Source organism: Grus americana, chromosome Z, assembly GCF_028858705.1.
Source record: "Grus americana isolate bGruAme1 chromosome Z, bGruAme1.mat, whole genome shotgun sequence".
Classification (NCBI taxonomy): Eukaryota; Metazoa; Chordata; class Aves; order Gruiformes; family Gruidae; genus Grus; species Grus americana.
In genome coordinates, this window is record NC_072891.1 from 26,400,911 (window position 1) to 26,425,253 (window position 24,343).

A 24,343-nucleotide genomic window follows, 5' to 3' on the forward strand; every position below is an offset into this window, starting at 1 on the left:
ATAAGCTTGGTGAAGGCAGATGGCTTTTTCTAAAATCTGTGTGTGCACAACAGTCTGAAAAGAATACCTGAAGTTTCCCATTAAAGTGCTGCATATTTAAATGTTTCCTGAACTGCAGAATACCAGCATGGATAGAAATATAAAATAAGCTTCTGCATAAAAAGTAGTCCAACAAAAGCTTTCAACACCAACTTTGAGAATTCTATTTTCATAAAGGTAGTGGCTTTAACATAGAATGGGTGGGAATGGAATTCTAGAGAGAAATCTAAGTTGTGTGATATTTCACAAAAATAAATTACAGGAATGTGTCATTTATGGGTTCCAAGTGTTTCTTTCTTCCTAAGAAAACCCTTCTCAACAAATTCATTGTACAAATGTCCATGGGTTTTCTTAACTTCAGTGGATTGATCTATTTCCTAACAGGGTTTTTTCACGTCTTCAGCTAAGATTCTACAGTAAATCAATCAGCTTAAAAAAAAATCATGGAATGTTCTACTACTCTTATATAGAGGAGTTATATTTTAGGGAGCTTCAGTTTTTAAGTGCTATTTTGAGATAACCGAGTCTTTCCAATGAGATATCCAGAAAACAGCTGGATCATTTGAAAATTAGTTGTTTACTGGAGGTATGTTATTCTGTTTGAGCTCGTAACATTTAAGGCATGAAGATAATATAATACTATTCCACCACATTACTTTTAATTTATTTGATTTTTTCAAAGTTTCAGAATAATCTATTAAGCCTTTTAGTCTCCAGAGTAAATCTTGTGTACATTGTAACTTGAGACAAAACCAGTGAGTTATCTACCTGTAATTTTTCTTTCTTAAAAGTTCTCTGAACGTTTCTCCTGCATATAAGAAATTCCTGCAAGATCTCAGTCTCCTTATCTTGTGATTCCAATTATAAGATTTATTTTCCAGTTTACTTTTATTCTCTTGAAGTCAAGAAAGCAACTATAGGTAACTGTGTCTGAAGCATTGGCAGCTGTGTGTCCTTGAAGTAGCCCTCAACAAATCTTGACGTCTGAGGAAGGTCCTAGATAATCCCAAACTGAAAACAGACTCAGGAATGGAAGTCCATTGCTACCGTATTTATAGATGGCTTTTTGTCTTTTCACAGATGAGTTGAGCCAATTATTACTTTCCATGTATTTCTATGTCTACCTAATTAATGGCACCTAGCTAACAAGTTCAATTATTATGAGAACCCAAACCTCCTTCTGACTGTATATTCTCTAAACTATTTGTCCAGAGAAAGATTTTATTATCAAAGTTTGACACATTTAATCCGTAATCACATTGATTCTTTCTGCATTTTGTCTCTTTCATTACATGTTAACTGATAAATCAACAGAGTACTCATCTTCACAGTTATTCTCATGAAGCATGAAATGGTCTGTAGATAAATCATTCTAACATTTATATAACTGCAGTGGGTTAGAACTTCTGTTTCTGGAAGAGCTCCTTCAGCTGTTGCTCACTTGTTGCTTCTTTCTGTTGCATCAGCTCCCTGGCTCCTTTGGTCACTCCCCAGCCATCTGGTTTTGACATCGAAGGACAATATGGCCTGCCTGAAGCAGGCTTCAGATTCTCCCAGTATTCTTTTCTTGCCCTAAAGAAAGAAAAGGAAATTTAGGAGGTTTTCCAGCACCTCAAAATACTAAAGGAAATGCGGCTTAAATCACCGTTGCAAAGGGTCATCTAACTTGCACAGACTGACTTTATAGCTAGATACTGAAGTATGAATGAAAGCATGCAATGAAATGCTACATGCTTAAAAAGTATTTTTTCATCCTTGAAAGAAACACTGTAAGCGACTCGCCATTAGGAGCTGTTTTACAGCTGTCTGTCAGTTTTTGATCTTAACTTTCATGAATTACTTTCACATTAATTCAGACCAAATCTTCATTTTAAACAAGGATGACAATTTCTGGACCTCTCCTACTTCGTCCCCTTCCCTGCTCCCAGATCAGATTTAATTCTTCAAAATCATTAACATGGAGAATGTTTACAGTGATATTTAGACCTCCGTATCAGTTAAGCCAGTCTGCTGCATGGACCAATATAACCCTTTTCAAAGAGTATGTTGGTGTGCTTTCCAGTTCAGATATACATACCTTGCTCTGACCCAGGGTTTGGTATGCATGCTCAGGCTATCACCCCAGCTACCATGTTTCTCAGAAGCTTCTGGCAAAAATCCTCTTTCAGGAGCCAGCTCCTCAGCTATCGCTCGGATGTGATATGGCTCAAACCCACAGCAACCTCCAATGTAACGAATTCCTAAGTCATAGGCCTTTCTTGCATATTTTTGAATATCCCATCTGGTTACAATTCTTGGCTCCAGACCTGCAAAGACATTAATATCTTAAGTTTCCACTATGCTCCATTTCAGCACAGTTTTGGTAAGAAATCACATTGTTGAGACACTTGCACATTGTTTGCAAAACTGTTGGTAGTTGTACATGTACATGTTTGAACTGTCTGAGCTAGAACTAATGATGCAAACTTCCAGAAGTCTAGCTTTTAGATTCTGATATGCTCTGCTGAGCTATGCTTGTTGTAAGCTTTTTGGGCCTTGCAAAACAGCAGCTAATGTCTTCTGAGACTGATAAAGCCCTAAGTCACATGCTTGCCATTCTGCCACAGTTCTTAGCTGGAATATTGGAGTACTTTCAATGTTACGTCTGCATTTCCAAAGAGTTCCTAATAAACAATCAATACCTGGGAAATCTGATTCCAGGATTCTAATGTGTAGAAGAAGGTATCAGCCTACCTGGAACAGGAATAAGCCTGCTTATTGTTCCTCAGGAATGCTTACTACATTTTTTTCCATCATCAGCTATTGGCAGCCAGTTGTTTCACGGACAGCTGGGATTTGTAGCTATTTCTTAGCCCATCCCTTAGTTATAATCCCAGCCATAAGCAGCTTGCTGCCTCAAACCACTTCGTTCCTTGTGAAAAGTTCTGTGTGCAGAAAAGTTAGGATGCGATCTTTATTTTTAATCCTTCTCCTTGCTGTAGGTTGTGGTGAGTAGAATGAAGGGATAACAGAGCTGAGAGGAAGGACTTGTGGAAGTAAAGGAATAAAAAGTGAAAAGAACAAGGAAAAGCACACCTCAAAGGGAAGGAGGCACAAGAATGGCAGAACTGGAAAGGAGAGACCAGGGACTAAAGAAGAAACTTCAAGGAATAAAAATACAGGAATAAAGAAATAAAAATCCTCCCACTTCTTTATGCACATCTGTAGAAGATGAATCAGCGTGGCCATCAGGCGAGTGCAGCATGATGTCTGTGCACTGAACACTCCACTGGGCAAAGAAGCCGTGGTGACGTAGGAAGGCTCCAGCAATGCAGCAGAGAGGTAAGCTTCTTCTCCCTACGTCCTTTCCCAAAAATGCCTAACATGCAAGACGGTGATAAAAAGCAGATCTACTCTAAGTCCAATGGATGGTTTAAGTGACAGGTTCAGAAAATAAGAAGCAGAAGGAAAAAAAAGAAATGTTCCCAAAGAGAAAATTATTGGTCTCAGAGGGAAAGACTGAGAAAGGAAAAGTAGATGATCTAATATCAGAAGGAAAACCAGATGAAGCTATCATAGAAAGCTGTTTAAATAAAGGTAAGCTTGTGTACAGTCTTGCAGGTGTGAAAGAAAGAATCAGAAGCACAAATTCATTATTTCCTTGTTTCTCATATACCTTTAAAAAGCTAATGCAAAATTGATACAAAATGATCAACAATAAGAATGCAGCACCTTGCACTCAATTTATCCCTGCATAAGCAACTAAACTCCAAGGAAACAGTATAGTGTTTCCCTGTCTTCTCTATCACCTACTGTGTCACAATCCATGGGACCTGATGAGATGCATCCGAGAGTCCGGAGGGAACTGGCAGATGAAGTGACCAAGCCACTCTCCATCATATTTGAGAAGACATAGCAGTCTGGTGAAGTTCCCACTGACTGGAAGAGGGGAAACGTAACCCCCATTTTTAAGAATGGAAAAAAGGAAGACCCGGGGAACTACAGACCAGTCAGTTTCACCTCTGTGCCTGGCAAGATCACAGAGCAGATCCTCCTGGAAACTATGCTCAGGCACATGGAAAATAAGGGGGTGATTGGGGACAGCCAACACGGCTTCACTGAGGGCAAATCATGCCTGACAAATCTGGTGGCCTTCTACGATGGGGTTACAGCATTGGTGTACAAGGGAAGAGTGACTGATGTTGTCTGCCTAGACTTGTGCAAAGCATTTGACACTGTCCCGCATGACGTCCTTGTCTCTAAATTGGAGAGACATGGATTTGATGGATGGACCAGTCGGTGGATAAGGAACTGGCTGGATGGTCGCACTCAAGAGAGTTGTGGGCAATGGCTCAATGTCTGGGTGGAGATCACTGACAAGTGGTGTCCCTCTGGGGTTCATACTGGGACCAGTATTATTTAACATCTTTGTCAGCGACATGGACAGTAGGATTGAGTGCACCCTCAGCAAGTTTGCCAACACGACCAAGCTGTGTGGTGCAGTTGACAGGCTGGAGGGAAGGAATGCCATTCAGAGGGACCTTGACAGGCTTGAGAGGTACAAACCACATGAAGTTCAACAAGGCTAAGTGCAAGGTCCTGCACATGGGTCGGGGCAATCCCAAGCACGACTACAGGCTGGGTGGAGAATGGATTGAGAGCAGCCCTGAGGAGAAGGACTTGGGGGTATTGGTTGATGAAAAGCTCAACATGACCCAGCAATGTGTGCTTGCAGCCCAGAAAGCCAACCGTATCCTGGTTGGATATCCAGCAGATCGAGGAAGGTGATTCTGTCCCTCTACTCTGCTCTTGTGAGACCCCACCTGAAGTACTGCAGCCAGCTCAGGGGCCCCCAACATAAGAAGGACATGGAGCTGTTGGAGCAAGTCCAGAGGAGGGCCACAAAGATGATGAGATGGCTGGAGCAGCTCTCCTGGGAAGACACACTGAGAGAGTTGGGGTTGTTCAGCCTGGAGAAAAGGCGGCCCTGGGGAGACCTTATAGCAGCCTTCCAGTACCTAAAAGGGCCTACAGGAAAACTGGAGAGGGACTTAAAGTTTACATGGGCATGGAGTGATAGGATGAGGGGTAATGGCGTTCAGCTGAAGGAGAGTAGATTTAGATTATATCTAAGGAAGAAATTTTTTTACTCTTAGGGTTGTGAGGCACTGGAACAGGTTGCCCAGAGAAGCTGTGGATGCCCCATCCCTGGAAGTGTTCAAGACCAGGCTGGATGGGACTTTGGGCAACCTGGTCTAGTGGAGGGTGTCCCTGCCCATGGCAGGAGGGTTGGAACTAGGTGATCTTTAAGGTCCCTTCCAACCCAAACCATTCTATGATTCTATGAATCCGTCCTTGTGCTTCAGTAGTGTAAGGACAGCAATAACCTAACCTCTCTGAAGAAACAGGGATAGATCTGGCCATAAGAACTGGCCACACGTGGTGAAACATGGTGACTGAAAACAAGCAGTATTCTATGAAAAGAAGTCACAGAGATCATATTTTCTGGGATTTTCCCCTTCCCAAAATTGACTCACATTCTATTTTTCATGCCTGTCAATGCATTTCTTTTCTTGGCTTTATTCAGAATTAAATATCTATAGCTTAACAGTTTATGTTAACATTTATAGTAAAAAGAGATTGAAATTTTCATCAATTTTTGATGATAAGATTGTAACCTGCTCCTAGATTTAGCTCCTCAACTACTTGAGATAACTTACTATATAATCTACTATAATAATATCTACTCTTGAGATAATTGTGTATGTTTTGACTGACCAGGACACTTCTTTCTAAAATATTGTCCTTGCTTAACTGGTGACATTTCAGAGCAATTGCAGTAACACTGAAGGGAAAACACAAAAAACTGGAAAAAGTTCTACAGATAAATAAATATTGCTGGCATCTAGATGCTGGAGTTTGCCCATACAACATAGCCAACGCTTTTCTAGAAACTGAGATCTTGTTGGCCTGTACAGAGGTTATGTACACTTCAAATATCTAAATACCTCTTTGTGCCTATTGCCTTCCACAAAAAACAGAGTTAACTAGGTCAGTTTAACAATGATTTACCAAACTGCTTATCTGCTGTCAAGTGAACAGTGGGTATTGAAAACATTCACAGAACCAGCCTTCTCCAATTGACTCATGAAATTTATGAAAGCTGAGATCTCATACAGATTGCTTATAACATACAAGCCAAGAACCATAACAAACCAAAGACTGAATCCTTCAATTCACTTGATTACTTACGGCATCTGTTCTGTCTTTTTTTGCTTGCAATCAGAGGAGTTATGTGAAGGAATGAATAGGATAAATGAGTTCCTACCACTTTTAAACATCCCAGAATATTTTCAGAACTCAGACATGTTATTATCATTTAATGAATGCCTCAAGCTCATGCTTTATTCTCTTTCCTTCATTTATATGGGGGACTGAAAAAAAAATCTTCCTGAAAATCACATCTATCTCATTTTTTTTGCTACAAATTCAAGTTTTGAATGTTTTAATACCTTATTTTACAGTCTGATCTTGAAGAGTGTATGATACCTGAAAATGAAAGCATTTTTCTAATAAATTTTAAAATGTTTACACTAATTTTATCCTCTTGTCTTAAAGGGATGTGATCTTCTACATCCCAGGTGGAAACAAACTCTAAATAGACAAGCCTTATATACACATAAAGTGGCTGAATCTTTCAGTCTTTGTAGAATTTCTCCTGAGCATACATATGATGAATCCATCTCCAAACTGCTAATCCATTTGTTAGCAACACAAAGAGCATATTCCCTCTTCTGGTTTCTCTCTAATCTCACTTGTATTAGACAGTTACACTTACAAAACTGAACCATTATGAGTGCAATAATCATGCACCTATACCCAGTACTGCGTATGCATAGTACATTAAATCACTATGTAGGTAAACATTATAGGGCTTGTGGGACAGATGTCACAACCAAGAAAGCTGGAGACCTCCAATGCAAAAGCATTTAAGTCTGGGGGGTTTTTTTAGTGTATTTGCTCCGTTCATTTCTTTGGACTGTTCACAGCTGTCCTGAACAAGGTTCCATAGCATGAGGAAGAACCACGTTTTTTAACTGAGTTTAGGTTGTGGCACTTAAACTGTTTTCATCATAATTTCACTTTCAGTCACATGCTATGATACTACTGAAATACTCTCACTATGTGGATGATCTTTAATCCAATCTGTGCAAAATGCCAGATAGGATAATTGGGACTGATCCTATTGTATAGAAGGACACCTTGCAGCTTCAGCTTTACTAAAAGCTGGGGGAAAAAAAAGAACTGACAATTGAAAAAAAAAAAAAAAAGAAGAAGATACCATTGTCTTACCAAAGGGAAACTCTGGAAGATCAATAAAACCCTGCTTTCCACAATCAGGTGTATGGAAAGCAAGTGGCTGGGACATCAGGTGGGCTTTCAGTTTAGCAGCCTGCAAACCTTCTTTCATCAGTTTCACGGTTTCCAGGCAAGTATCTGGATCAAAATGGCAGTTGACTCCAACAATAGAAGCACCTAGGAACAGGAACATAACTTCAAGTCACATCTTCTCAGGAAGCGGGAGGTGAAAGTTCTTAGCCACAGCACTCCACAAGCAGAGCAGTTCACCTTCACACCAGCATTATGAAAACAACACAGTTGGATTAGAGGCAGCCTCAACTCTCCTGAATTTGATCATTCTATTTACATCTCAATTGCACTCTTTACCTTCCTGATGATGAGTCACATCTCACACGCTCATACAGTTTGCTTCTATTAGTGCTTAATCAATGAACACTGATTTTGTACAGCGACACAGGAACCTGTTAGCTATTTGCCTAACACAGGTTCTGCCTTTGGATTTCAACTCTAACTTCAAAGGAAAAGAGTAGTTCAGAACAAACACCTGTACCATCATTCATCATGCCTTTGATAAATTTCTTCTGCCCTTCCCCTTGTCCTGCAGAAAACGCAGACTTCGATAGGCAAAAATTTTTTCAATTTTTTTCATCCTCTTTTTCTCTCATCCTGGATTTGAACAGTGCTTCATACATTTCTAGGTGGCTTTGGATTCTGCTTATGTTTCATCATTGTGAGCTCAGAATTTGGGGTTAGCTCTGTAAGCAAATTTGAGTAGGTCTAGCATTTTGCTCTATTCAGTATCAGCCGCATGTGGCTATTGCTCCCAACACCATCCTAGTTAACAAGGATTTCAGAGCTCCATTTTCATGTTTTTTACAAGACTGCTCTAGAAAAGTACACATAAAAAACTTTTCTGCAGGGTCAAAACTTTTATCAGATATAATTGGGAAGCTACCTACTTGAGATACACATCCATTTATCTCAATACTTCAGGAATCTGTTCCAAACTTTTAAAGGGCATATCAAAAGCAGATTCTTACCAGCCTTTACCAGTTGGACAGCACATTGTCCAGGGGTCACACCATGCATGTCTCCTTCTGGACCAATGCACATTGTAGCTGCAACTGGCTTTCCAGATTCTTTTAGAACTTCAACTGCCCAGACAGCCTCTTCAACATGTTCAAAATACTGAAAGAAATTAGAACTGGACTATATTTGTTTCTTGGAGAGGAAGCATAAACACATTAATCCAGACCTCAAATTCAACAGCAGTACAATGACTTGATTCTTTTCTGATTTACACTAACAGAATTCACTTTAGTTCACTGACCACACAATTGAAAAAGGATTTTAAAAAGTCAGTAAGTAAAGCTAAATAAAAAATTATACTCTTACTTCAGAATAAGAATGCCCATACAGGAAGTTAATCAGGGATTTATCCCCAAAGAACTATTTTCATCTAGAAAAGTCACCTTAGGCTGACTGCTTATGGTGTATGGGAGGAAATAGGAACTAGTCAAGATCACATTAATTTATCCTCTTTGTACTAGTACAAAATTTGACTTGACTGATGTAGAAATTTAAGTTTCAAGGTCCTGTTCTAAGATACGTGCAGATGCTGCTATGCATTTAGAAAAACACCTCTTACTACTGGAATAAAAGTGTAACAGAAAATTTTAAAGGAGGAAGCAATATATACTTCTAGTCCCTAAAGCAGACAGATGCCAGCTGAAGGCATGTACTTTTTTTACAATGTACCTCTGCAATTAGGAAGTCCACATTCTTCTTCATAAAGACATCTAGTTGCTTTTGAAAGGCTGCTTTAACCACTGCTTTATCCTTGCAGCTTAAGTATGACGGTGTTTGACTGACTCCTCCAGCCACTAAAGCATCACCTTGATTAGCCACTTCTCTTGCAATGTCACAAGCAGCTTCATTCACTTTCTGGCACTGTATGAATACAGATTATGTCAGTTTTACCTGGACAGAGATATGCATGTAATTTCAGAGCACAAAAAGGACAAAAAGAGTCAAAAGCCACAATGGCTTCTTCATATTCTTTTATAATTTAAATGGATTTTTTAATAATATTGATTACGAAGATCAGCATCTTTCAAAAAAATAGCAAACATTAGGAAAAAAATTTCTTGCCACCTCTAAGTTATCATATTATTAAATACTACAAAACCATACTACCTTTAATACATCTTACACAGTCTATAAAAACCAAATATTTGGTGTCAAGTGGAATTTTCTTTGCCTCTTAGAAAATGAGTTGGTTACACTTAAGTGTATCCAATTTGTGGGTGGAAAACAAAATATGTAGTAATTTCAACTTATTTTTTCATTTTTTAATGTATTTTGATAATTTTCAAAATTTAAGATATAATATTCATATAGAGTTATTTAAGGTATTTTTAAAAAAATACCATCAATTATCTGATGTTAAAGTTATCAATTTAAGAACAGTAAAGGAAAACTTATCACTATATATGATTAATTAATCACCTAGACTGACAGACATATTCCCTCTATTCCTAAATCAAGATGACTAGAACAGCTTGCGAAAAAGAGGTTAAGCTGGGAAAAAAAGATTTTGGGAAAAGAGTCATGATTTGGGATAGATAACAAGTACTGATTACAGCAAGTTTCTCTGCAACCCGTGGACTACTTAGAATCTATATAGGTGACTTTTCCACGGCTGCCTCAAAAGACCCAGCTGATTTTTAAGGCTATTGCTGACAGATTGTCTTCCATTTGCACTTGTGCTCGGGTACATATTTGGGAACTCCAGAAGGTGGAGCCATAAACCAGTGAAAGCCTGGAGAATCCTGCTTCTAGAACTGGCAGCAAATCAATCTTGAAAGCTTTGCTGCAACGCATTCCCAATACCAGGTGCTCTCCCAGCCCTTATAATTTTGCATGGCAGCAAGAGTTGCAGCATGGCTTGTTGCAGAGACACTGTATTTCCTGGATTACTGCTTCAGACATTTTTATGTTGATTCTATTGAATGTAAAGGCACAGCATTTCAGATAAATTTGCTCACATGACATTTTGGTATGACCTTTTAATTAAGCCTCAAGTGTTTCCCTAGTGTCCAGATTGTTCTAATTTCTGACTTGGGTATCTTCACAGATACAAAGATATTCCTCCCTCCTTGCCCCCTGGACAATCTTCTCTATTTTGCAGAGGTTGAAACAGACAATAGGACCAAGGGGGAAAGTATCAGACAAAACACTCAATGGCAAATCTGCTAGTCTCAAAGGAACTATATAGAAATGTTTGTGCCAGAAGTCCCAGTGGAGCTGGGGCCTGCATCTAGTGAACACACCCAACATCCTATAACTCCTTTGTGTAAAAACCCACCAACATGGTACTTCTGTTGCTGTAGCAGATTACCCTTACACGAGAAGGGGAATATTAACCATGGTGTACACCTTGGATTTTTTAGTGAAGACATGGTTCTAAAAAACATTCCATTGTCATTAGTCACTCATTATTCTCTAGGATTCTTCACCATTTTTGCAGTTGATTTTTTTCTCTGGATGTTAAAGCATTTCTTTTTTTCAGCTGATTTTGCTCTCTGTGCATTTAGTCCTCCCCATACTCTTTGTATCAAAACTGCAGTAAACTAATCTTCTCAGATGGGAAAAAAACAATGTGGGCACCCTCTTTCCTCTTTTCATCTTTGCCCCATTTTGTTATTTTTTTGTCCTTTAACCTTGTCTTTCTTGCTATTCCAAACTCTAAAATTGCATCATCTCACTCTTTGTTCCTCAAATATAGCCAGAATTGTTATGTCAAACTGTGAAAGTACTTGATAATCTTTCTACTAAACCTTTTGAAATTAATCCATTTATTTCCTATGTCCATCAAAACAGAGTTTTACTCACACTTATTTTCTCAGCTACATAATTGCCCCTGTTCTCTAGTTTGTCCTCACTGGCATAAAAGGTGAATGTCTGCAGAACATTGGATCCAGCTCTGAGGAACTCCCGGTGAAGCTGACGAACTGCAAAGAATTAAAAGAGACAAAGAGATGTTTGGTGCCATTATTACTGTTGTTATTCCAAAATTAAATGTTTATTGAAGTAACGTTACTGTAAAATAAGTGATACTGTGTTTACTAGAAGAGCCATTATGAGAGACTAGAAGCAGTACCCCAGTCAGTGTAGAATTCCTTTCTTCTCAGTCTCAGAACATTAAGTAGAAAACTTTCTCCTTAGTTATTCTCTGCTAAGAATAACTGAAAATTTCTATTTAGTTTATCATCAGATTCAGTTTTGCATGCCACCTTGCCTATCTTCTACTTTCTGCAGTCCTTCAGACCTCCCAATTTCACTTTATAGAATTGCGTAGTGGTTTAGGAAAGGAAAGCAGACATCTGACAAAAAGAACATGAAAGCATAACAAGAAATACCAGACCAAAAGATCATCAAATGAAAAAGCCCTATTTTCTTAGCTTCTAGACTCTGAAGAAGAAAACAGGAGAAAGTATCATGGTAATAAATTAAAGGACAAGATGATATTTATATGGGACAATACAGTGTTCCATTACCTCCTCTATTTTGTATTTTCTATTTTTCTTCCCCTACTCTAGCTGAAGCTAGTCAGCCAAAACCAAAGCTCTATTTTGCTAAATACACCCTTAATTAAAAGATGATTTGTTGCTCCAGAAAAGTGACTTGCAACACAGACTTAATTCTTCTCATAAGTCAGCACATGATGATTTTACTACAGATCCAACACTTCTTTTGAAGGAAAGGTTGGCATTACTTTTGCTGGGCAAATTTCCTACATTAGGACTGTGTTAGCAGGCTCTGTAATAGTAGTTCTGCCTTCATCGCTGTAAGCAGTATACCGCAATTGCCTCAGGGGGAACAGAACAGGAACTGTCAATTGATTTTACATGTATCCCCACAGACCAATAATAATAATAATTTCTAGAACACTATTTATCATGTAAAACAGTTAAAATGCTCAACAGCTTATAGCAAATACAGGAATAATTTATTCCCTAGATACTGTACACAGACACCAGAACAATGCAGTTTCTATGGCAGATGTTTGGAAAAGTTTTCTTGACGTCCTGGTTTCTCATACCTCATTGTCTACAGACAATCTGTGGCATTAGGGAAATGTGTGAATGTTCCATAAGAATAAAATTACTCCCTTCGGCTGCAACAAACACAGCCGTCTATGCCAGAGAAGCTCAAACAGCAGTTTGTTGTGAACAGGAGACCGTGAATGGGTCTACATTCTGAGGGAAAGAATAGTGTTATAAGTATCAGCCTGACTCTCATTCAACCCCAGCAAATAATTTTTTACCAGGAGAATATACTGTTACTATTATCAGGCCCACAGCAGTATGCACTATCAAAAACCCAAACCACTCTAATTTACTTCTTGTGTGACTTCCAGCATGTTACTGAAGCTGTGTTTTCCTCCATCATTTGAGAAATGGGGATAACAGCCACGTATAAGTCTAAACAATTAGTAACAATTTGATGCATTTTAGGAGTCAGATGTATGACACTGAGTTTTTATTTTAATCCACTGTGAGCTGGACATTTCACAAAAGACACAGACTTAAGCTAACAGGAGGTGGGGGCAATAAGTGCCTATACATACTGGTTACTACAGAGCAATACCTGACCTGTCTCAGGAGAAATATTTAGATCTCATTTCTAAATTTGTCAGTCTAGCAAAACTTTTCTCTTGTAATGGAGATAGCAGTCTTGAACTCATTCTTCCTCCCCCACCTCCACCCCCATTCCTTGCCACATTCTCAGAACCTTCCTCCTTTTCCCTCCTTCCTTAGAAAGACAAGAAGGCCTGGTAGTTGTACGGGGTTTACACCAGCTGGCTCAGCCAGTTGCTCCGTTCTTCACACCTGCTTTCAAAGTAACATGACCTTTGAGCATGCAGGAGCAAAAAACAGTAATGGAGGGGAGGCAGCACACTGCACTAAAAGAAATGAACACATTTCCAGTGAAGGATGTATTTATAAACAGCCTATTAGAGGCTTATAAAAATTTTATAACTATGTTACAGACATGAGCAATATGTTCTAGCAAATCAGCAGCAAATCTTAGAAGGATGGATTCTAACCTGTAACTACTGATCACTTACTTAAAGCAAATCTGTGTGCCAATTTAGCCAATTTAAACCATTTTTCAACTGCCTCTATATAAGGCAATGTCTTGCATGCCCTGTGGACTGAGACCTGCACTTCCAAAAAGGACATGTAGAGAGTGCAAAGGGCTTTTGAGGTACAAAATAAGTAAGCAAAGGGGAAATAAAGAGCACAGAGCAAATGCTATGATTCGTAAGATGAAATGTGCAGGGGCAGACAAAGGTAGAGGTGGAGAGAGGTGATAGGATGTCTTTTTGGGAGATGAGAGTCAGCAAATTAGATCATTGGCCTTTAAACCTTTCCTAGCTAAGGCTGCTGTGACCCTAAGTTAGGCATGCTACACATAAAGTGACACTTCAAGGCGGAGAAGGATTAGGGTGAAAAAGTAGGTAAGGTGTACAAAGCAATGTAATAGAAAGGGCTAAGGTCTCTCACCTTCTTCCCCTCCTCTTCCTTCCTCCCCCTGTACAGACTAAAAAGACTAATTTGGAAGGGAAGACACTTAAAACAGAACAAAGATATCTTTTTTCCTCAGGATATTCTGAATTGGGTTACAGTATTAACTGCACATCATATCACTCGGGCAAATGCTTTCTTGTAATGAAGCATACATAAATAGATAATAGCATCTGCTTTTGCAGTATTTATGCTAAACACTATAATCTTTATGCTGGAAGGCACAGAATGATTGCTCGTTTTGTCTCCCTCCACTTTAAGAGAGTTACTCCATCAATTGTTTATTGCAATTCTTAGGTTCTTATGAGGTTTATTGTTTCCCATTTCACAGAGGAGCCAGATACATTAAATACTCCTATTCCATCGTTTATTAAAAGCCACTGTGTTCCTGAAAGAATTAGTAAACAAACTATATTAATTTATAACAATGTAAAAGTCCTAGAATGGCTACAACACAACAAAACAGAAAGTTAACTGCAAAGTTCTTTTTCACAAGATGTTTTAATGAGAAGCTTTATATCAGCTCAAGGACAGACTGGACAAATCCATGAGAGAGAAATCACTGAATGTTATTCAATACAAAGATACCATATCTGGGTCAAAAAGTCTCTGAGCTGCAAATTATTGAAGACTGGGAGAGCATTCTGGAGAGGTATCACCGTATGCTTGCACTACTCATACTCTTACTCTGCTTTTGGCCAGTATTAAGAGCAAGAAAAAGGGGTAAGATGAGCATTTGGTCTACACATTCTTAGGCTATTCTTAACAGCAATTCTACAGTGTCAAGGAACACTTATATTTAAAAACCTACTATGAGTTCCTATACATTTATTATTTACCCATCCATGTTTACATTCACTACAGGATTACCACTTCCCAGTAAAACTGACCTGCTTCTGGGTGTTCTACCGTTGCTTCAGGAGTCCACGGACCAGCTTTTACGTATCCCCTCTTTTCAAGACTGAAGACAAATCCTCCATCTCCAATCACAATTTCTCCAGCATCTAAGCGCTCTAGAATACCCTGAAGAAAGCGGGAGGAAAAATTAACAATTATAGTTCTTCAGTTTTGTGGGCTTCCTTTGTCTTTGTTGTCATTTCCTGTATTTGCAAAGTCGGCATAAATATTTGTGGGCTACCAGAAACATCTTTGCCATAATAATAAAAAGTAATCAATTTCCTTTTTGAATTTCTCTTTAAAGAATGGTAGATGATCTGTTTTGCAACATAAGGCTTTAATACATGCATATATATTATTAGTCAGTTTTATTGTATTCCAGATATATAGCCCCCAGAACTAGAAGTCAATGGTCCAATTCCATTCCTATGAAAGTAAAACACCATCTTAAATTATCCTGTAAAATATATGAGAAACTTCTTACAATGAAACACTAGTATCAGTGACCTCTTTACTAGCTCATTTCCTCTTTAGCTAGAATGCCATCTTGACAGAGCCTCAGCACAAGTAGCTTGTGGCACAAGATGGCACAACAAGCATCATAGAGAAGTAAGCATGTAACATTTCCTATCACATAAGAAACTTTTTACTGGCCTGGGTTTACTTACCTAGACTTAAAAAATTAAGGAAAATCCTGCTTGTTTTGCACAGCCCTCAAATGTTTTAAGATGCCAAATTACAAACCTTACAGCACCCTGTGATTAACCTTGCTTCTGCCTTGAACTCCATGATAATGCAAGGAAAGTGGTAATTTTATTTTTTCTTAAATTGAGAAACATGAGAACAACATATATTGGTTGCACCTAGTATATTTTTTTATTCCTTTCATTGCTTCATTGGCTTGTTCAAATTTTCCAAAAAGTACCTTGCTATTACACTAAACAGGACTAATTTCTGCAATTGGATTACAAGCATAATTCTACTTACTTTAAAAAGTGGATGAATGCAGACCCTTTTACATTAACAAAGGTAGTGGATACAGGAAAAGAATCAAAGGTAAGACTAAAATTTCCTTCCATATTTATCTTTCTTGACGGCACACTAGCATTTTGGTAGATAAAATCTGATGGAGTAGGAAAAAGAGAAGTTTTGTGGACATAAGAGTTGAGCATGGTTTTCGTGCTGACAGGAAAGATTTTTTAACAATTAGCCTCCAACCTTTAGTAGATTATCTTTCTTGATAATTTCTCCTTCATTAATTCAATTATCTCACACCATACATCCAGGAAAGTCAAACGCTTATGACGTTCCAGCACCACCCTTTAGGCAGGATGAGAGTATGCCTTTCCAACAAGAAGGAGCGCTGTGCCAAGTATACCAGTTCCAGTACCAAGTGTAGCAGTGTAACGGTACTTGGAGGCTACAAAGCCAGGCTGAGAAGGTGTTCTGGTTTCAGCTAGGATAGAGTTAATTTTCTTTCTAGAAGCTGGTATAGTGCTGTGTTTTGGATTCACTATGAGAATGATGTTCTTATAGTAACACACTGATGTTCTTAGTTGTTGCTAGATAGTTGTAGAGTCTACGCTAAGTCAAGGGCTTTTCAGCTTCTCACGCCCTGCCAGGTGCACACGAAGCTGGGAGAGCAGAGCCAGGACAGCTGGCCCAGACTGGCCAAAGGGATATTCCCTGCTGTATAACATCATGCTCCGGATACAACTGGGGAAGCTAGCTGGGAGGCAGGATCACTGCTCAGAAACAAACTGGGCATTGGGGATTTTTTTCCACAGAAGATGAGCAATCGCATTTGTGCATCACTTGTGTTTTATATGTGTGTGTGTGTGTATAATTATTAATATTCTCTTCCTTTGTTATCCTATTAAATTGCCTTTATCTCAAACCGTGAGCCTTTTTCCATTCTTCCCATCCCACTGTGGCGGGGAGAGGTGAGCGGGCAGCCACGTGGTGCTCAGCTGCTGGCTGCGGTTAAACCACAACAGTCCTTTTTGGCACCCAATGTGGGGCTCGAAGGAGATGAAGGAAATAATGACAGATCTGACCAGACCACGTAGAAAAAAAATTGTTAGACGCATTCATTACATTAGTTTAATCATCACTGGTCACAGTGTTATTTGTTCTGAGTTGTGTTATGTAACATGTTACTTGCTGTATATACTGGTTATCAGTGTTTATGTGTGGTTTATCACCTCTGGGTGTTAGATTAAGGTTATTGCTCTGCTGTACTGTGTACCACTGCCTTATCGTATGATAAAATCATTGATTGTCAGACCAATCTGGTATCTGTACTCAGCAGTGGTGGGTGGCACACAGAGTGGAGTGACAGCAATGGCTCCATCTCCATACTTCAGGAGCCATCTGTCTATAATATAGACAGAAGCTATAAATAATTACACTTTTTACTTTTTCTCCTTGGAGAGCCAGTATGTGGGGGACATACCTTCCTTCACCTTCTCCTTCTTCTCCAGGCTAATTACAATAGCTTTTGAGAATGTTGAATATCCTTGGGATGTTCAGACCAGCATGTTTCTATTGCTAGGTCTCCTGAATGTGGTTCAGGTCTTGTTTAGCGTTAAATAACTAGTTTAGACCACCACCCGGAGATCAACACCAGCAACAGGCATGGCGGCTATTCCAACCCCAGTGACAGGCACTGTGGTTACTCCAACCCCTGTGAGAAGCACAGTGGCTTCAAAACCTGGTGATAGGCACTGCAGCTACTCAAACCCCAGCAATAAGCTTTGCAGTTGAACCAGAGAACCAACCCATATCGATATCAGTCACCTCTATACACAAGAAGAAATGGATGTGAAAGTCAACTCATTTAGTAAAGGATGATGAAACTGGGCCATCAGAAGAACAGGATGAAGAGGCAGAACCAGAGATACCCACCTGATCCCTATCCCTGAGGGAGCAGCATGATAAGCAAGAAGATTTCAGCCATTGATTAGGCAAGCAACTTGTCACCTGGCTGCTCCAATGCTGGGATAGTGGGGCCAGCAGCTGGAATTAGAGGGTAGGGAAGCCAAGCAGCTGGGATCCCTGTCTAGGGAAGGGGGCATTGACAAGGCAATTGGAAAAAAAGCATAAGCCCTCAACCTCTGGAGGTAACTTCTGTCAAGCATGAGGGAAAGGTATCCCTTCAAAGAAGATGTTATATGTCACCCAGGCAAGTGGACAACCACAGAGAGAGGTATCCAGTACCTGAGGGAAGTAGCTGTGTGGGAGGTAGTTTATTATGACAACGCACAGTTACCCACAGATCCAGATGAAGTCCAGTGTACACGATGTAGTAGAGGTTTGTACAGAGCGCATCAGCAGCATACACCAACTCATTGGCAGTAATGGACTGGAAAGAATAGGCACCAACAAGGAATGAGTGTAGTTTTCGTGCAACTCTGGCAATATGAAGAAAATCTCTCTTCCTCCCTACGGGCCTGTGTCTCGGCTGTGGAAAGACTGTCAAAAAAATCCAAAAACCTGGGAGGTCCAGCATCTCAAAGATGATATGTCCAATTCCCCGCTTGTACAGACCAGTATCACAGCTATTACGAGTAAGCATTCCTCAGCTCAAGAGAGAGGATATAGAGAATGCATACCATGAGGCACCCCGTGCTTTTACCTGTGTGATCATGGAGAGGATATGAGGAAGTGCGATGGAAAACCTAGCTCGACCTTAGAGGCATGGGTATGTGAATTGTAAGGAAAAACTATCTCAAATGGGCTTTCTTTCAGGAAAATTGCTGCTCCAGTCTCCAGTGGGCAGTTCCGCAGACAGAGTAGGACGACTGATCTTACTTCTAATCTTATGGAAGGAGCTTCTGATTTGTATTTACAAGACGTGAGCAATACGGATGAGATTCAAACCCGTATGTGCCACACAAATCCATTTGTCGGTAAAGAATATTATGATCAGGATTAGAGGGGCCCTGCCTCCAGCCAGGTGGAGGGAAGGGACAATCAGGTTCATTGGACTGTGTGGATCTGATAGCCTGGCACATCAGACGTGGGTCTGTATAAGGCTCTAGTGGACACCAGTGCACAGCGTACCTTAATGCCATCAAGGTATAAAGGAGCAGAACCCATCTGTATTTGTCGTGTGACAGGGGGATCCCAACAGTTGACTGTACTGGAGGCTGAAGTGGGTCTAACTGGGAATGAGTGGCAAAAGCACCCCATTGTGACTGGCCCAGAGGCTCCATGCATCCTTGGGACAGACTGCCTCAGGAGAGGGTATTTCAAGGACCCCAAAGGGTACCAATGGGCTTTTGGTATAGCTGCCTTGGAGACAGAAAAAATTGAATAGCTGTCTACCTTGGCCAGTCTCTCAGACAATCCTTCTGTTGAGGGTCAAAGAACAACAGGTGCCAATCGCTACCACAACAGTGCACCGGTGGCAATATCACACCAACCCAGACTCCCTGATTCCCATCCATAAGCTGATTTGTCCACTGGAGAGCCAAGGAGTGATCAGCAGAACTCGCTAACCCTTTAACAGTCCCACATGGCCAGTGCAGACGTCCAATGGCGAGTGGAGACTGACAGTAGACTATCATAGCCTGAACAAAGTCACAGCATCAATAAGTGCTGCCGTGTTGGACATGCTAGAACTTCAATATGAACTGGAGTCAAAGGCAGCCAAGTGGTATGCCACAATTGATATAGCTAATGCATTTTTCTCAATCCCTTTGGCGGCAGAGTGCAGGCCACAGTTTGCTTTCACTTGGAGGGGTGTTCAGTACACCTGGAATTGACTGCCCCAGAGTGGAAATACAGCCCCACCATTTGCCATGGACTGATCTAGACTGCACTGGAACTGGGTGAAACTCATGAGGATCTGCAATACATTGACAATATCATTGTATGGGGCAACAGAGCAGATGTTGTCTCTGAGAAAGGGAAGAAAATAGTCCAAATCCTTCTGAAAGCTGGTTTCACCATAAAACAGAGTAAGGTCAAGGGACCTGCACAGGTGATCCAGTTTTTAGGAATAAAATGGCAAGATGGGTGTTATCAGATCCCAATGGATGTGGTCAACAAAATAGCAGCTATGTCTCCACTGACTAGCAAAAAGGAAACACAAGTTTTCTTAGGCATTGTGGGTTTCTGGAGAATGCATATTCCAAATTACAGTCTGATTGTAAGCTCCCTCTCTCAGGTGACCTGGAAGAAGAACGATTTCAAATGGGGCCCTAAAGCAATGACAAACCTTTGAACAAATTAAACAAGAAACTGCCAGAAAATGAGAAGCAATATGCCCTGCTCACTGACGGGTCCTGTAGCATTGTGGGAAAGCATCAGAGGCGGAAGGCTGCTGTGTGGAGTCCTTTATGAAAACTCGCAAAAACTGCTGAAGCAGAAGGTGAATTGAGCCAGTTTGAACAGGTGAAAGCCACCCAGCTGGCTTTAGACATTGCTGATCAAGAGAAGTGGCCAATGCTCTACCTCTATACTGACTCAGGGATGGTAGCAAATGTCCTGTGGGGTTGTTACAGCAATGGAAGCAGAGTAACTGGCAATGCAGAGGCAAACCCATCTGGGCTGCTCCAGTGTGGCAAGATACTGTTGCCCAGCCAGAGAAGCTGGTTGTAAAAGTACGTCACGTAGATGCCCACATACCCAAGAGTCAGGCCACTGAGGAACATCAAAAGAGCGAGCAGGTACATCAGGCTGCTAAGATTGAAGTGGCTCAAGTGGATTTGGACTGGCAACATAAGGGTGAATTATTTATAGCTTGGTGGGCCCATGACACCTAAGGCCATCAAGGAAGAGATGCAACATATAGATGGGCTCATGATCGAAGGGTTGACTTGACCATGGAAACTATCTCACAGGTTATCCATGAATGTGAAACATGTGCTTGCAATCAAGCAAGCGAAGTGGTTAAAGCCTCTGTGGTATGGAGGACAATGGTTGAAATATAAACATGGGGAGGCCTGGCAGATTGATTATACCACACTCCCACAAAACCACCAAGACAAGCTACATATGCTTACAATGGTGGAAGCAACCACTGGATGGCTGGAAACATACCCCGTGTCCCGTGCCACCACCCAGAACACTATGCTGGGCTTTGAAAGCAAGTCTTGTGGTGACATGGCACCCCAGAAAGAATAGAGTCAGACAATAGGACTCATTTCTGAAACAACCTCAAAGACACCAGGGCCAAAGAGCATGGCATTGAGTGGGTGTATCACATCCCCCACCATGCACCAGCCTCTAGGAAAATCAAATGATACAATGGACTGTTAAAGACTACACTGAGCGCAATGGGTAGTGGGACCCTCAAACATTGGGATACACATTTACAAAGGCTACCTGGTTAGTCAATGCTAGGGGGTCTACCAATCGAGCTGGCACTGCCCAATCAAAACTTCCACATACTGTAGAAGGGGATAAAGCGAGCGGCCATGTGGTGCTCAGTTACTGGCTGGGGTTAAACCACGACAGAGGCCTGGCACTTTTGGCTTAGGCACTGACATGGCAGCAAGGTGACAGGATTTCTCTGTACAGTGCTGCTGTGCAGATATATGAGCTTGGCTTGCAAAGTGTTGGCTTGCAAATCTCTGCATCTCATTCCATTTCACATTGTGGACTTGCCAAAATATTAACCTGATTAATAAAGTGTGCAAGCGTTTATTTCAGCAGGACCAGAGCAAAACTCAATGTGCAATTCTCAGTCTCCTAAACTCAATAATTTTCAGTGAATCTATCAGTCATGCCTGTCTACTAGGGCAAGTCTGTTCTAAGTGTAAATGTCAGGAAGCTTTGTAGAAATTGTATTTGCAATTAACTAATTTGCAGTTGTAACACAATGCCTCAAATGGGGCCAGAGAAAGGCACTCAAGGGATCACTGGTTGAGTCCCTGCTTCCTCTGCCTGCCAAAGAATCTTTTATAGATGGAGCCTGCTTCAGAAGCTTAATATGCAGAGAACAGGAGTGCAGAGGAAAAAAATCTTTAACATACAAGCCGCCTCAGTCATTGCTTGTTAACTGAACATTAAGTAATAGAAACATGTTGGCATCATATATAGATATTATATTTAAATGCACTACAACTAACAGGGTTTTTTTTTCCTTTTAACAGGTCAGTTCTAGGATTTAACCGCACTTTTTCTTCACAGTTCTAGCTTTTTGAAACTGCATTTTAAAATAATCTTCACTTTTGACACACAGAAGCAACATAAGCCAGGATTGAATAGACCATATCATCCTAATACATAATATATTGTGACAAATTAAACCTAGCATTGGGGCATCCAATACCAGGTGACAAAACTATAAAGCACGAAGTACTTAATACAAACTTACTTTGTCAGTTCAGATTGGCTTACAATGGAAATAACTTTTCTGCAAACTTTATTATAGGTCTGATATAATCTCTTTACATCATTTTTACTTTATCTATACTAGGTAAAATACCATTGGTTCATATATAGCTAGCATAAGTTCAGCATCAACATTGTTTTGTTCTGCCCTGGAGAATTACAGTTATGTGCTCATGCCCAATCCAGATCAAAATTGTATTGTCAAGTGATCTGGTAGTACACAGATCTGGTATTAAATAACAAGAAATAGTATCTGCACAAAGCTAACCAAGGCTCTTTTGAGCCATCTTTTCACTGCTTTACTTCTGCTACCATGAATGAAGTTGCACCACATAGTTCATACATCTATACATGGAAAGAGTGCAAATGTCCGTATGACGATACTCTCTCAATCATGTTTAGGAATGTAACCGAACCACGTAAGTATAAAGCCTGCTTGGTCTACCTGTATCCTACCTTTCCATCAGTGGAGAGAAAAAAGCATCTCAAAACAACTATTCAGATCTTAAGTAAGCCCTCAAAAGAAGCTTATCTCTGTCCATTGTCTGTACCGGGAACTTAGGGCAATTGCCTTCTGCTATGTTTCTGAAGTTAGGTGGCATGAGTATGTGCCAAAAAATAAAAAGCAGAACAATTACCTCCCCACCCCCTTCCTTTATAACTGATCTACCTGAAAGGCCTAGAGCTCATCGACTTTTCCCCACATCCTTCTGTTCCCTTACTGTACACTTAGATGCTACACATAAAAATGAGTAAAACCAGTTCTGAGTAGGAAGTGTCTAATTAATGATAATAGTGTCCTTCTGAATGGAAGACAGAACAAGTGATTCCACCAACCTTCCCAAGCAGCAGTGCAGGGTAGCAGTACTGGTATATATCAGAGATTGATTTAGACATTGTTCATGTGTTTGCCTTAATGGCCAGAACGGCTGATGCCTAGGTAACTTTTTATACTGGCTTATTTCTTTAGCTAAATGAGGGTGCCAAGGGCATGCACATATTGGAGACTGCGCTCATATTACAAACACTGTTGGTATTCAGTCATATAAATCAAGGGAAGAGCAATTTGGGGCTTTTAAATAGAGTTGGCAGAATGCTGGAGACAGAAATCCCATCCAATGACAGTCTATGCTTAACATATTTGCAATTTTAATGTGTTGCGAGTACTGCTTAGTTTGCATATCAAAAGCAAAATGTTTATGAACTTCGGTGGCTCCAGTCTGTGTTCAGAGAAATCAAAATTCTATGAGCTGTTACAGCACTAAGTTCAATCTAATCTATCTATCTCACAACAGCGTCCAAATATCTTTAATGGCTCAGTGTTGAATAGGTATAGTTATTATTACGGCTTTTGCCTTTCACAATATGACCTTACCTGCAGAAACACTGAGTACCTTACTGTGAAGTTAGAAGCGTGGTTCGCGGGTTGTGCCAGTTTAGCAGCAGCTCCCCAGGACAGCCTCCGGGCAGGACCCCGACGAGGCGGGAAAGGCGGCCGGGCGCAGCGGCGCAAGGGCCCGACCCAGAGCCGAGCTCGGCCCTATGCCGCCGAGAAGATCCGGCCGCTCCCCGCTGCACAGGCGCAGGGCTGCGTCTCCCCTACCGCCCGGTCCCGCCGGGGCAGCGCCCGTACCGCAGCAGGCGGCGAAGGGGACAGCAGCAGGGGCACCTGTCCCAGCGCCCGCCGCTGCCCTCACGCCGGCCAGCGCAGCGGGACGGGCCCACGGTAGCAGGGGACCGGGGGTGAGCGGGGGTGGGAGATGGGAGAATTACCCTTTTGCCTTGTTTCGTCGTCTTCCCGATCGGCAGCATCTTGCTTGCCCAGGGACGCCGGCTGCCCGAGTGAGCACCGACGGCTCGGTACAAAGCGGAAGATACCGCGACCGCTCAGCCCGCAGTTTTATAGCCCGGGAAGGAGGCGGGCCGCGGTGGGCAGCGCTGCGGAGGACACCCCCGGCCGGTCCGGCCCCTGACCCCGCGGGGCGCCCAGGCATAGCCCGGGGCTGCCCCGCGCCCTCCCGCCGCCGCCCCCGCCTGGCTCGAGGTCGGGAGGTGCCCGGTTGCTGCCCTGGGTGCCCCCTCAGCCAAGGGGCGGGCCGGCGCCCTCCTCCGCGAGGGCTGGCCTCGGC

General features: G+C 41.3%; 1 protein-coding gene across 1 annotated transcript; it reads right to left on the reverse strand.

Annotated features, from left to right (window-relative positions):
* Positions 1-597: 597 nt before the first annotated feature.
* Positions 598-24,229, reverse strand: LOC129199908 (betaine--homocysteine S-methyltransferase 1). Its single transcript, XM_054811055.1, has 8 exons — positions 23,988-24,229; positions 14,864-14,996; positions 11,275-11,393; positions 9,139-9,330; positions 8,421-8,568; positions 7,372-7,554; positions 2,117-2,345; positions 598-1,611 (listed from the first exon to the last, which is right to left on the reverse strand). The coding sequence occupies exons 1-8, from the start codon at positions 24,024-24,026 to the stop codon at positions 1,437-1,439; spliced, it is 1,218 nt and encodes a 405-aa protein (XP_054667030.1). The 5' UTR covers positions 24,027-24,229; the 3' UTR covers positions 598-1,436.
* Between the last annotated feature and the right edge of the window lie 114 nt (positions 24,230-24,343).

Excerpts from the sequence above, each read along its gene's own strand:
- LOC129199908 (XM_054811055.1), bottom strand. The coding sequence starts at position 24,026 with ATGCTGCCGATCGGGAAGACGACGAAACAAGGCAAAAGG. Across the intron at positions 9,331-11,274 it reads ATGTAGCTGAGAAAATAAGT|TGCCAGAAAGTGAATGAAGC; the intron begins GTGAGTAAAACT and ends GTATTCATACAG. Across the intron at positions 8,569-9,138 it reads TGGACTTCCTAATTGCAGAG|TATTTTGAACATGTTGAAGA; the intron begins GTACATTGTAAA and ends AATTTCTTTCAG.